The sequence below is a fragment of the Oryctolagus cuniculus genome, chromosome 7 (assembly GCF_964237555.1).
Source record: "Oryctolagus cuniculus chromosome 7, mOryCun1.1, whole genome shotgun sequence".
Lineage (NCBI taxonomy): Eukaryota > Metazoa > Chordata > Mammalia > Lagomorpha > Leporidae > Oryctolagus > Oryctolagus cuniculus.
The window spans coordinates 109,307,604-109,322,364 of record NC_091438.1 but is presented as its reverse complement, the minus strand read 5'-3'; the positions used below and the strand labels follow the sequence as shown (position 1 = coordinate 109,322,364).

Here is a 14,761-nt window from a genome sequence, read left to right as displayed (position 1 = left end):
CCAATGGAAAAAGAAGACCTTTCTCTCTCTCTCTCACTGTCCACTCTGCCTGTCCAAAAAAAAAAAAAAAAAAAAAAATTAAAGGCTCGAAAGAACACTCCTGGAGCAGGTATTGTGGTACAGTGTGTTAGGCCACTGCCTGGAACTTCCACATCTTATATTGCTGTGCCCAGGATCGAATCCTGCCTCTGCTTTCAAAACAGCATCCTGCTAATGCACTGGGAGGCTGAAGATGATGGCCGAAGTTCCTCAGTTCCTGCCACCCACCTGGAGATCCAGATGGAGTTCCTGGCTCTTTGCTTCAGACTGGCCAAGCCCTGGCTATTGTGGGAATTTGTGGAGTGAACCAGCAGATGGATGATTCTCTTTCGCCCTCCCCGGCTTTTCAAATAAACAAATAAATAATTTTTTAAAAAAACTCTAAAATGTGATGCTCTTTTCTAGAATCCATGAACATAAAGCTATTATCAGTACTCTTAAATTCCCCAAAAGTTTATCAATGAGTCTACCATGCACTAAATCTATGTATTCAGTTGCTAAATGTTTAACTGAATATGTATCTGTGATCACCAATATAAGAGTTCTCTGTTGGATTTTCATGGGTCTTAAGTTTTATTACATGTTTAATCCTATAATGAATGTGTGTACATATATTATATAGTACATTCTCACTTAATAGGAAAGTAAATCCTTGACCAGTAGTGAAACCTGCCATTCTCAGATTACTACTGTGTAGCAGTCAAGAGCATAAGCTCCAGTCCAGACTACTCAGCTTACACTCCTGGCTTTCTCCTGGGACAAGGAATTTAACTTCTTTGTGCCTCCGTTTCTTCCTTATCAAGATTAAAAGGAGTAAATATGAAGTGCTTAAAACACAGACTGGGACATAAAAGATGTTCAATAATTATTAGCTATTATGATAAACTACTATTTTTATGTATAACAGAAAGAACATTTTAATTAAAGTGACACAGTTTTCTTTCTGTATGTTTGCAAATATTTTAAGAACAGCTAGTTTGTAAGGAAGCTAATACTAATCACTTGAGATACCAGTTCCAAAAAAATATATTTTGAGGTAGAATATAATTCTTTCATTTAGCTTTAATGTTTTTTTCAAAGAGATATCAAGCAGAATCTGCTTTGCTTCTAAGAATCTTAATATTGATGCCACTAAGGCTGAGATAATGCCAGTTCTTAATGTGAACCTTCAGTAAAATCACATCATGATTCAAACTGTTTCTAGTTTATATGTATATAATAAGCTATTTGTAAACAAATCATTTTCACTTATATAGCTGAATCAATAGGAATTATTTTGATAGAAAGGTATAACTAATTGATATCTAATTATTTACTTAATCAATTTAGCACTTTTCCAAATTTAACAGACTTGTTATGTCTTGTTCAATTAGATGTGTCCTACAGAAACCATACCCTACTTGTCAGTAGCTCTCTAGCTATTTGGATGGTACTCAATTAAGGACTCTCTTCATCCTCAGTTGAAATGTACTCTTCTGACTTTCAAAGCTAGCCTCATCAGTTCAACAGTGTTCTTTTTCAATTAGCCTCTAACGCAGATTTTGTCAGACTTCCTGCCAGTTTATAAGAATAGATTGAACAGAATTTCTAATGGCGCTTCAAAGCTCATGTCCCTTTTTGTTTTATAGAAATTCAGTACTCAGTACTAAATCTGATAATATAAATAAAATGTTCTGCACATGAACAAAAACAATGAAATTTAACAAGGTTAAACTGAATTAGAAAGATTTGAAATAGTACCTCAGTTTAAAGCAGCTTTAAGAAATTCATAGCTGTCCAGACAACGTAATTCTGTATGAAAGAAAAAGACTTTTTTTTTCAAAAAGTTCAAATAACTTGTCACAGTGTATGTTATATAATAAATGCTGAATCAAAATGAAATTAAAATAATATACAGTTTTATTTTACATTATAAATAGCAGTTTTGGGGCTATAAATTTTTGTTTCAATACTCACCAATTAGGCTGATTCTATTTCAAAATGTATAGTTGAAAATTTACTATGAAAATGGCAAAGACATTTGTTATCATAATGTATGTTAGTACCACTGTTAGTATACTCTTTGTGCTCTACTGAAATTGTTTGTGTTGGATTCTGTCCTCCTGAGGGCAAGACTGTGTCTGTCTTGTTTGTTGGTATATTCCCAAGACCAGAACAATGCCTGGCTCACAGTAAATATTTAATAAACATTAAGTTAATAAGGTATGTAAAGAAGTAACCATATTTGAAATATTTGAAAATATTTAGATAAATCTTTAAGACATTTTTAGAGTGGTCACTTGTTTGTTGTTCACACATTCCCTGTACTGCACTTGGCCATTCTATCCAGGTTGGGCCATGGCACAAAGACAGCACTTTTTTTGGCCAAAGAACAGCCCAGAAAGATCCTTATTCCAAAGGATCACAAAGCACTACAACATGATGCATTTACAAATATTCAGACGAGTGCTGTGTAAGCCTAGAAGAGGAAGCTATTTAGCTTTACTTAGGAGCCCTGGAGATGGCTTCATAGCTGACCTTGAAGGATGAGCAGGAGTTGTCAGAGAAGGAAAAAAGAGCAGCCCAGGAATTAAGAAAAGTGGTAAATGGAGTCCTGAAAGAGAGATTCCAGAGGACTGAATCATATGATATGAATAGCATGACCATTCTCCTATCTGAGGTCTGAGCTGGAGGAAAAGTCACCTAATATTTACATATTACACAAGTCTTGCTTTTAACTACTTAGCTATATACTATTATTAATACCTGCTTTATTTCAATGTGTGTTTAAAATATGTAAACCACTTATATAGGGAATTTCTTTTTTTTGTGGAGCTCTTTTGATTACTCCACGGGTAAAGTGGAAAAAAAATTCACCTGTCAGGTGACATAAAACCAATTTCTCCTAAGTGTGCCAGAATAATTTTTCTTCACCTCTAGAACAGCTCGTCTTCAGTCTATTCATTACTGTCTTTTTATAGTATTTTTATTTAATAAAACCTATTAAGACTACCATACAAATCTCTTTACTTATGCTTTTATCTTTTAACTGATCAATTTTTATATTGCTGACATCCCTTCTTCACCATTTGCTCATTTAAAAATTCATAGTATGGGAGATATGTCTCTGGGGGAAATGTCTATAAAATTTGTTACAGCTGGCAAATGTGTATGAGTCAGTGATAGCACATGACTAAATGCTTCACAGAAAATAAAATTTGTTTCTGTAGTAAGCAGAACTGTTTAAATGTTATTTATTTTTATGTTTCAAAGAAAATATATTGTGAAGTGCTGCATTGATTTAATACGCAACAATGTCTGTGTACACGCTGTAGAAGGAAAATTTATGAAACCTTTGCACAACTCCTTTAATTGAATTTTCCAAATCTCTCACCACACACAAATAATCAATATCTTCTGCAGAGAAAACCAGTCAGAATTATTACAGTCTTTCTTTTCAATTTTGTTGTCATCAGCACATACAGAGCACCTGGATATTTGTAATGTCTGAAGGCAAGTTATTTACACCTCTTAAGCACATAATTGCTATTAAGTGAGCCAAATCTAGTTTTAAAATTTTTTTACTGATATTATTTAAAAGAAAAATTATCATACTTCTAGCAAGTATAAAAAATTTTAAATCATAGAAAAAGTTTAAAAGCCTTTGAAAAAATAATAAACTATTTTGTTTCTCCTTAAATCCTAGACAAATCTCAAGTAAGCATTTTCAGCAGTCGAAATGTATCCCCCCAGTGATGAACAGTACAAAACAAGAGTACTAAATTTATTAGTAGGAAAGGTATGACCAGGTACACAGCAAACATGACAGCTGAATCCTTAAAAAGAGCTCGGGGACTCAGCTGTACATTAATGTATATTTGCGCTACCAAAATTAATAGCTCCATTTTTTAATCTCCAGATAAACCCAGAATGTTAAAGCTAGGGGGAATTCTTGTTGTTTCCTGTAAAACTCATCATGTCTAAACTTCAAACCTCAGTGCTTTTAAAACTGAAGTATCTGTCTGAAAAAAGCCACTGCTTAATGTTAAGATATAATAGAAAAAGCTAAGAGGGTAGCAGTCTTCTGGGAGTAAAGTTATTTTGCTGATATGATGAATACTTTTTCAAGACTGAGGGTGGGGAAGGACAACATATTTTTATGCTTAAAAAATACTTCAGTGGGTGGTAGAATGAATAGGCAATAACAAAGTATTTTATGTTTTAGAACAGAAGGAGTTTAAAATTTGCACTGCAGTCTAAGAATCTGATAATTCTGAAATCCTATAACAAAGATGAATTTTATAAGAATAAAGTTAACTAAACAAATAGGAACATTATAATTATGCTTTTTTATAAAGACTGAACTAGAAATTTTAAAATATTTTCTATTACAAACAGCTGAAACAACTTTTTTGAACAATGTAAAGTTCAGATGGTTACATTTCATTTAAAATATGCATACTGCAACCTACACAATTATTCTCAAAAAAGATAAAATATGTTTTGGACTGAAGCTAAGTGTCCAGATTTCATATCTTGGCAACTGCTCTACAATTTGCTTACATTCTTTTCAAAAACATTTTGTTTACTGGAAGAACTAGTCATAGACAAACAATGATGGTATTTTTAAATGTCCCCAGGAAAAAAATGAAAATAGTAAGTACTACATAATGCCATCTATTGACCAAAGAATATCTGTATCAAGTTGTTTAAAGTAGAGGTTGATTATGTAAAGTAAATAAATTTCATGCTTTGCCATGTGATGACAATGTGACATTCCATCTGTATTAACCCACTGAATGGTCATATGTTTTAAATCTTCAGCAGAACAAATTTAAAATAATTGTGAAAATTCACACTAAATTCTACCAGAAAAAGAATTTTCCACTTCATTATTTTCCTAGCAGTCAGAAAGCTGATTTTAAGGAAAATGAAGTTAGATTTACTTCCTAGATAACTTTTTTTAATAACTTTTTTTAAGTAAATAACTTTAAATTTACTTCCTAAAGAGAGAAGCCTTCATTTGTTCAAGATATTCTCTTTGATTCATATATTCTATGAGGGTATTTCATGATATATACAAGGTCCAGTTCTTCTAAAAACCAAGATGGTCTGTTTAAAGCACTAGAGTGTTACTTTTACAATTGTACTCATCTGCCTGTAATCAAGACTGCAACAGATATTAACAAAGGAAACTAGCACTGAAATGAAAAAAAAAAAAAACAACAGACATAAGAGACCAACTTGAAGGGGCAATGAGGGCAACGACAGCATAAATATTGCAATTCGGTTGGTATTATCTTTTTTTCCACTTGATGCCCCCTTCTATAGCTGTCAGAGGGCTATTCTTTTTTTTTTTTTTTTTTTTTTTTTTTTAATTTATTTCTTTAAGAGGTAGAGTTACAGACAGAGTGAGGGAGAGACAGGGAAAATGGTCTTCCATCTGCTGGTTCATTCCCCAAATAGCCACAACAGCTGGATATGGGCCAATCCAAAACCAGGAGCCAGGAGCTTCTTCCAGGTTTCCCACATGGGTGCAGGGGCCCAAGTACTTGGACCATCTTCCACTGCTTTCCCAGGCCATAAGCAGAGAGCTGGATCAGAAGAGGAGGAGCAGCTTGACACGAACTGGCGCCCTTATGGGATAACAGCACTGCAGGCGGAAGCTTAGCCTACTATGCCACAGCACCAGCCTTAGTATTGTGTATTTTAAAGGTCTCGGGAAACTTTTACAAGGATCTGAGAGACAACCCCCCTCCCCCCCAGAAAAAAACAAAAAAAAGAATCCAAAGGACAGTCTTGATAGTGCAACATGCATTTAGCTTACTCTTTTTCCTGATTATGTAAATGAAGCAAATACAATATATACTTTAGGACTTATTTACATTTCATATGATTTCTAATATTATGAAGATTACTAAAACATTTTGAAATTAAATAGTACTTCACAGTAACACAGTTAAAAAGTAAATTAGAAATTTCTATAGAAGGCTGAAGGTCAGGGGCAGATGCTTAGCCTCACGGTTAAGATCATGTCCTTCAGCAGGGTATCTAGGCATTCAACTCTGGCTCCTGGCTCTAGTTTCTTGCTAATACAAAACCTGGGAAGCATCAGTAACGGCTCAAGTAATTGGTTTCCTGTCATCCATTTGGAAGTCCTGCAGTTGAGTTCCCAACTTCCAGCTTTACCTGGGCTTAGTAGCCCTGGTAGTTATCGCCATTTAAGGAATCAATCAGTACATGGAAGTTCTCTCTTTCTCTGTGCTTCTCAAAGACGTGAAAATAAAAGTCACATCTCAAAATAAGGAACACACAAAGAAAATCAGTTTGACATTAAAAAAAAAAAAACAAAACAGAAAACAAAAACCAAAGTCCTCTTAAAAAATGTGGTGCAGCAGGTTAAGGTCCCAGCCTGCAGTGCTGGCATCCCCTATAGCTGCTGGTTCTAGTCCCAGCTGCTCCACTTCTGATCCAGCTCCCTGCTAATGTGCCAGGGAAAGCAGTAGAGGATGGCCCAAGTCCTTGGGCCCTTGCATCCATGTGGGAGATCCATCCAGAAGAAGCTCCTGGCTTCTGACTTTGGATCAGCTCAGCTCCGGCTGTTGCAGCAATTTGGAGAGTGAACCAGTAGATGGACAACCTCTCTTTGTCTCTACCTCTCTCTGTTAACTCTTTCAAATAAATAAATTAATTAAAAAAGATGCTGTGTGATATGCTGGCATTCCATATGGGTATTGTTTCAAGTTCCAGTTGCTCCACTTCCAATCCAGCTCTCTGCTAATACATTCGGAAGATGGCCCAAGGGTTTGGGCCCCTGCCACCCATGTAGGAGACCCGGAAGAAGCTCCTAGCTCCAGGCTTAGATTTGGCCCTTGCCATCTGGGGAGTGAACTAATGGATGGAAGATCTCTCTCCTCTTCTCTTTCTCTCTCCTTCTGCAGTGTTGCTGTAAAGATCTGCTGGTTCTATTACTGGGAATATAGTAATTACTGGTACTCAATAAATGGCAGTCACTGGTGTGGAAGGCTGCCCAACGCACTTGGTGGACTGGGAAACTCCCTAAGCTAAGGGCAGTGCAGGCAGAAATGCAGATTACCTGGCTGGGAAAACCTGTTGGGATTACAGGAAAACTCATCCTAAGAAGATGGCTACAGTTACAAGTATACTCCTCAGATTATAATCTATTTTGTAGTGGCAGTTAGTCTGCCCACTGCTCCCTTTTACTGTTTAGCAGCAGCCAGCTACCTTCTAGCTTTACTGCCCACCCACTCTCTTACAATGGGTTCAATAAATCTAACTGCTCACTCTATCTGACTGCTCTGATGAATTCTTTCACCACCTACAATGCCAACCTCAATTGGTTGCTTTCTGTGACAACTGGTACTAAAAATTGGTGGACTAAAACATGGCCTAACTCCACTTGCAGAGACTGCTAAATGGCATCTATGTCAGTAATAATAAAATGATCACTCTTTTTTTTAAAGATTTATTTATTTTATTTGAAAGGCAGAGTTACAGAAAGGCAGAGGCAGAGAGAGAGAGAGAAGTCTTTCATCCACTGGTTCACTCTCCAGATGGCCACACTGGCTGGAGCTGAGCCAATCCGAAGCCAGGAACCAGGAGACTCCTCTGGGTCTCCCATGTGGGTGCAGTAGTCCAAGGACTTGGACCATCTTCTACTGCTTTCCCAGACCATAGCAGAGAGCTTGTTTGGAAGTGGAGCAGCCAGGACTCGAACTGGTGCCCATTTGGGATGCCAGCACTACAGGCAGTGGCTTTACCCGCTGTGCCACAGCGCTGGCCCCCAAAATGGTCACTCTTAAATTAGTCTAAAAGTTTTGATATTTTATAGTTTGTAATTATTTTGCTTACTGAGGTATGAATGTGTATTTCCTATGATAACTTAAAAATACTGTGAAATATGGGGCTGGTGCTTTGGTGTAGCAGGTAAAAGCCGCTGCCTGCAGTGCTGGCATCCCATATCCGCGTTGGTTCAACTACCAGATGCTTCATTTCTGATCTAGCTCTCTGCTATGGCCTGGGAAAGCAGTAGAATATGGTCCAAGTCCTTGGGCCCCTGTACTAGCATGGGAGACCTGGAAGAGGCTCCTGGCTCCTGGCTTCAGATCAGCCCAGCTCCAGCCATTGCAGCTGATGATTTCTCAAACTTAGATAGCATTGTCATGAATCTCTCTCTCTGCCTCTGCCTCTCTGATAAATAAATAAATCTTTAAAAAAATTCTGTGAAATGTTCAGAGGCATAGTCACAGATACAATGTCATCAATGATTTGAAAGATTCCAGAACTAATATGCCCTTTAAATGTGCCTGAAAAGCTGGTATATTAACACACTGCTGTTCCTATTTGTCCGTGTTCTCAAATAGAAATTTAACAAAAGACTACAAAATTTAAATCTTAATCTGAAAATTCTATTTCAAAAGGCATTGAAAAAGCTCAATCATCAGGAAAGCTTATCTCATCAGACAGGGTCTTCTGCTAAACTCATGTAAGATTTTTGAAATGAGACTCACATCTTCAAAAATATACTGAAAAGCACTCACGGTTGGTGCTTAACTGCTGAAATAAAAATATTTCCTATGTAACAAATTAAAATATACCTCTTTACCTTTGTGAGGAAGTCTTGAATTCTTCTTTTCTAATCGTTTTTGTTTTGTTACTTTTATCACTAAAAGGAAAAAAAATCTCATGATAAGAATTAACATGGAATATGAAAAATTTCTCATTACTTGGAAGAAATAACTATGAAAAAATAATTCAAAGCAATACACATTTGTAGGTATCAAGTATAAAATGCAGTATCTTACTTTAAAATGAGCACTACATTAAAAAAGCCAATAGCCATTTTAAGGTACATTCTTTTCCTTCACATTAAAGAGGAATTCCCAAAATAACATACCCTGGTGCAAGATACATGGCAACAGTTTTTCTGTCTATGCCCAGTAGTGCTTTATATGAAAAAGTCTATCAGATTTAAATTTGATAAAAATTAGTAAGTTTATCTTTAAAACTAATACAACTGACAACTCACAAATTTCTTCTTACTTAGTTCTTTGGTTTTTTCCATTTCTCTTTTTAAGAAGCAGGATGCATAGGAGATACCAATGAGATTTTCGAGCTCTCTATTGCCTTTTAAAGCCTGGAAGAAAACCATCTTAGATGAGTTAAATAAGTTCTCTATAAAGTTAAGATTTCCAAGAAGTCTAGAGAAAACAAGTACATCGTTTTCTTCATTTGAAAAACTTAAACTCTGTGTTAGCAGATTTAACTTTTTGTAGTAGGTCAACTATTACAAGTCCTCAAATGCCTGGATAAAACAATTTATTACTAATTGAAAACACTAAACAGAATCTACAAATTTACTTTTAAATGTAAGAAAGCCAGCTATTACTAAACTATTATGGTTATATGATATTCATAAAAGAAAAACATTTCCATGAAAAGAAAATTAAACTTCTACCAACTCTCAGCTGGTCTGTATTCTCCAATCTAGGGCTTCTTTCCTTACTATCCTTTTTTAATGGAGCAGTATGAAAATTATATTTGAAAAAAAGCAAACCTGTATACTGTTTAAATTCTGCATTATCTCCATGATTTTGTCTGATGATTTCTCAACTTTAGATAGCATTGTCATGAATCTAGAAATAAATGACAAAAAATACTTAGCAAGTATAAGCATCTAAACACAGCCAAGTCATTTTCAGAACTTTGCTCCTCCTTCTTTCTTTCCTTCCTTTATAAGTACAATATACAGTATTATCAACTATACTCTCAGAGTTTCACTTTCTCTCATTCTCACTGAGTAGTGGTAAGGAAGATGGAGATGACTTGTCCCCACCTGGAGAACACTAATAGTCCCAATTTTACCTTGATTTGAGCCAGGGAAGGAATCCAGGTACTCTGACACTGGACTTGGACATCTTAACTGCTAATTTAGAAGCCTGCCCCTCCAGCATGTACTTTACACTCACAGAACACTGTATTTCAAACAAGGCACATTTTAAGTGCTCAAGAGCCATGTGTGGCTGCTAACTATTGTTTCAGACAGCACAAATCTAATATATCAATTTTAAGAGCAAAACCATAAATTCTATTTAAATGATTTTCAAGATCATGTCTGTGCTACCTATTAGTATTTTTGTTATTAAAAATAAGGCAAATATGTTGGAATTTTCTTATATAAGGTACATATAGTCTGTTTCATGTGAGTCAAATATGTATCAGAGGGGTGGGTGTTGTGGTACAGCAGGTTGAGCTATTGCCTGGGACACAGTCTTGTCTCTACTTCCAATCTAACTTCTTGCTAATGTGCCTGGAAGGCAAGAGAAGATGACCCAAGTACTTGGGTCCCTGTCATCCATGTGTGAGACCCAGATGGAGTTCTTGGCTCCTGGGTTTAGCCTGGCTGAATCCCAGCTGTTTCAGACATTTGGGGGGGTGAACCAGTGGATGAAAGATCTCTCTCACTCTGTTTTTCAAATAAACTTAAAAAAACTGAGTATGCAAAAAAGAAATAGACTTGAAGCTTATTAAAAAGTAGAAGACAGTGGAATTATGGGTGATATTTTACTTTTAAAAGTATCCTGTATTGTATATTAAAAGTCATCTGTATAAGGCCCCAATTCTCAAACAGAAGTTATGTTCCAGACATGGTGTAACAGAAATTCTTCCCATGGGGCTGGCGCTGTGGCACCAGCATCCCGTATGGGCAACGGTTTGTATCCTGGCTGCTCTTCTTCCAATCCAGCTCTTTGCTATAGCTTGGGAAAACAGTAGAAGATGGCACAAGTGCTTGAGCCCCTAACTTGTGTGGGAGACCTGGAGGAAGCATCTGGCTCCTGACTTCAGATTGGACCAGCTCTGGCCGTTGCAACCATTTGGGGAGTGAACCAGTGGGTGGAAGACCTTTCTTTCTGTCTTTCCCTCTGTTTATAGCTCTACCTCTCAAATAAATAAATCTTTAAAAAAAAAAAATTCCTTCCCCCTTCAAAAGCCTTGATGGCAACCAAATTCATGGAATAGTTTTATAACTATTATCCAACTGTTACATTCTAAGAAATTCGTAAAGTGCATTCCTTTTTCATACCTTCTTGGAGATAACTACTTACTGGGCAGATTTGGTGAGTTGTCTGCCACTCTCCTTCGTTCTAGACAAAATAGCAATTCTCAAACATACTGAATCCTACTTATACTGAAAATAGGATTTTCATTGCTACTAAAAGGCTTTTTTCTGAATTTTCCATGCAAGTTCAAATTCTACTTTGTTGCCTTAGAATGGTATTATTGTTTGCTTAGAGTCCCCAGTCTTCAATATCATCTTGATGTTCCTTCATTAATTTATTTCTCAAAACTAACAATCTTTTATTTCTTTTAAGCTGCATGAGTACAGTTCCCAAGTTTATTATGGCATAAAATTTCAAAATTATTGCTATTCTCCCCTTCAATTTGGTGAGTAAAACCATTTGTGAGTACCATTCATTTCTTACAGAACACTATTCCTTTCTTTTAAATAGATTTAGACTAAATTGGATCAAATCCTTCATCCTATTGCAATGATTCTTTGAACCACTCAGAAATTGTGAGGTACTTTATCAGAAATCTAGTGACTCTTGCCAGTTTCATGGCACCCTTATTTGATCAAATCCTGCACTGTGGCCAAAGACTACTGTAGCATAACTTGAGAAAACTGAAATCTTGGTCCTGTTTAAATTAAACTTTTTCCTTGTTTATCAGTAGAACAAATATTCAGCTATTTTTTAAGCACTGATTAATTTTAAAGTGTCTGGATTGATCCTCTAAAATATATTAATTTATTTTTAAATTAGGTTCTCTTTTAAAAATGTTGATTTTATTTTCATCTACTTGAATGTTAAAGTGAGAGTCAGAGAAACAGTGAGAGAGAGACATGTATCTTCTATCTTGCTGGTTCAGATGGCTCCAACTGCCAGGGCTGGATCAGGCCAAAACAGGAAGCCAAAAACTCCATCTGGGTCTTCCACATGAATGACAGAGGCCCAAGTACTTAGGTCATCATCTCTTGCCTCCCAGGCACAACAGCAGGAAGCTGGATTGGAAGTGGTGTAGCTGGTACATGAACTGGGCCAGCATTCCGATATAGGATGGCAGCATTACAAGAGCAACTAACCCTGCTGCATCACAATGCCAACCTTCCTAAGATACTTCAACAGAGAAACTGTAATTCAACTGGTCTGGCACATTAGAAAGTTGTCCAAGACTTGACATTTTTGTCAGCTTCAGCCCAATCTGAATGTCTTCTTTCCTCTTGAGAAAGCGAATGTCAAAAAACACAATTTTCAATGACTTTTTCTAATCTCCTTAGAAAGGTCTCATTGTAAAATCCAGAATTATCTTATTTTCAGAAGAGGAGCAGCTGGGACTAGAACTGGCGCCCATATGGGATGCTGGCACCGCAGGCAGAGGATTAATCTACTGCGCCATGGTGCCAGCCCCATCTAGTTCCTTCTATATTAATTTCTTCAGTTTCAAGCAAACAACTTTTTTTTTTTTTTTTTTTTTTTTTTTTTTTTTTTTTGACAGGCAGAGTGGACAGTGAGAGAGAGAGACAGAGAGAAAGGTCTTCCTTTTGGCCGTTGGTTCACCCTCCAATGGCCACCGCGGCCGGTGCGCTGTGGCCGGCGCACCACGCTGATCAGATGGCAGGAGCCAGGTGCTTCTCCTGGTCTCCCATGGGGTGCAGGGCCCAAGCACTTGGGCCATCCTCCACTGCACTCCCGGGCCACAGCAGAGAGCTGGCCTGGAAGAGGGGCAACCAGGACAGAATCCGGCGCCCCGACCGGGACTAGAACCCGGTGTGCTGGTGCCACAGGTGGATTAGCCTACTGAGCTGCAGCGCCAACCAAAGAACTTTCAAAACTACTGTTCTGCAATAGTTTTGCAGTTCTAGGCTTCTCCTATCTTTATAATTTTCAATTATTTTCTGTTCTTAGTTTCAAATTCAGTTTCAGCATTTTCTTTTTCTTATGAAATTCCTTAGATATATTCTGAAGAGAGAACTAAAGAAACAGAGAAATGGTCATGAAGTGAGTGCTTCTAACTAAGATTTATTGATGCGGGTGGTCAGCAAGCATTACTTCAGCTGCCACTATGCCATAGTGATGTGGAAGACGGGGAAGCTGGGGCCAGTGTTGTGGCATAATGGGCTAAGCCACCGCCAGCAATGTTGGCATCCCATATGAGCAACGGTTCAAGTCTTGGCCGCTCTGCTTCTGACCCAGCTCCTACTAATGTGCCTAGGAAAGCACTGGAAGATGGCTCAAGTCCTTAGGCCCCTGCACCCACATGGGAGACCTGGATGAAGTTCCTGGTTCCTAGCTTCAGCCTGGCCCAGCCCCGGCTGTTGCAGCCATCTGGGGAGTGAACTAGCAGATAGATCTCTCTCTCCTTCTCTCTAACTCTGCCTTTCAAATAAATAAAACAAATCTTTAAAAAAAAAAAAGGGAAGGAAAATGAAAGCAGATGATAAAAAGATCCAATGACTTCTTAAAGATTTCTCAGCACACAAGAATGGTGTGTGCTGTAGTAACTGTGTGGGTGTCACAGAGTGGAAGTAAAGGCAAGAACTCTAAAAGCCATTAATAATGGCCTCTGAAGATCCTGATTTCCCTCCTTTTTGTAACTTCGAACTGTTGACAAGTGTCTTCCTCTCCAGACTGTAAGTTTCATGAAGGCAACCATCTATTGTCTAACTTTTTATTGTTGTAACTCAAGTTACTCAACATAGCACCTAGTGTGGTAGGTGTTCTATAAATAACTATCAATGAACAGAATAAAAAGGACCTGGACCAGACTATACATTCCTAGTAACAAGAGAAATATGCTCATTTCTTAGTTTTCTTTTTCTTCCTTCTTATTACAGATTCCATAATTCATCAATTCAAGTTAATTGTTGACAATTAACTAACTCAGTCCCCTCACCTTCTACCACACACACTTCCTTCTAATGTGTAACCTTGATTTCTTTTTTTTGTCTCCTTGTTTAAGCTATAAGTGCTAGAGAAAAACAGTGGTGCATCAGTTGACAGTTAATATTTAGAAGTACCGCACATAATTTTGCTGGGTCCCAATGCTGTTCAATTCTTCTTACTTGATAATTTAATGAATAATCCTTTTTCACAAATTACTGTGAAAAATAATGCTGTCGCTCAATCTCCATTTCCTTTATACTGAAATTAACCTCCCACACTCAGGTGTTTGCCTTATTATCCCACTAACAAAATACTCTCAAAAACCACAAAAATCTCCTAATTCCATTCCTGAAAGCTGTTATCTAAAGTTACTACCTCTAAGAACCTGTACTTTTAGACAATCTCAAGACCTGAGAGTTACATGCACATTAACAGAAATGAAATCTTCAAGTTTTCCCTCCTTCATAATATGAAGATGCATACGGAAGGAGTTAAACATAACCATTACTGTTAACTTTTTTTCCCAAAGCTTTCTTATTGGTACAAACAGAAACTCTTAACTATTAAGCAAAAACTCATCATGGATCTCCCCCACCAGCTTCTGGTAACCTAGAATATACCTTTTGTTTTTTGGATTCATGTAATCTATTTTTTTTATGGTGAAAAATCATATATTTAGAATTAGCCAGCTGGACTCCGTTCAGATGATCCCAGTTTTGTTGGCAACGTCCAGAGCATCCTAGTCAGGAGCCAGCCGCACACACGCCTTCTTCTCTCCG

The 14,761-nt window shown here is 37.1% G+C and overlaps 1 protein-coding gene across 8 annotated transcripts in view; it reads right to left on the bottom strand.

The window, feature by feature from the left end:
• Positions 1–14,761, bottom strand: part of ITGB3BP (integrin subunit beta 3 binding protein) — an 80,226-nt gene that overhangs the window by 13,127 nt on the left and 52,338 nt on the right. For 3 of the 8 annotated variants that reach the window (XR_011390678.1, XM_051857685.2, XM_051857684.2), the window contains exons 5-8: positions 9,596–9,674; positions 9,082–9,175; positions 8,645–8,704; positions 1,780–1,830 (exon numbers count right to left, since the gene is read on the bottom strand). Coding sequence is in view for 5 of the 8 variants with exons in the window: in XM_051857685.2 (XP_051713645.2) it covers positions 1,781–1,830; positions 8,645–8,704; positions 9,082–9,175; positions 9,596–9,674 (283 nt within the window). In the remaining 3 variants the exon portion in view is untranslated. Of the gene's footprint in view, positions 1–360; positions 382–1,779; positions 1,831–2,372; positions 2,633–8,644; positions 8,705–9,081; positions 9,176–9,595; positions 9,675–14,761 lie in introns of those variants that run through there. The other 5 variants (XR_007924041.2, XR_007924042.2, XM_070078375.1 and 2 more) reach the window with 4 other exon arrangements.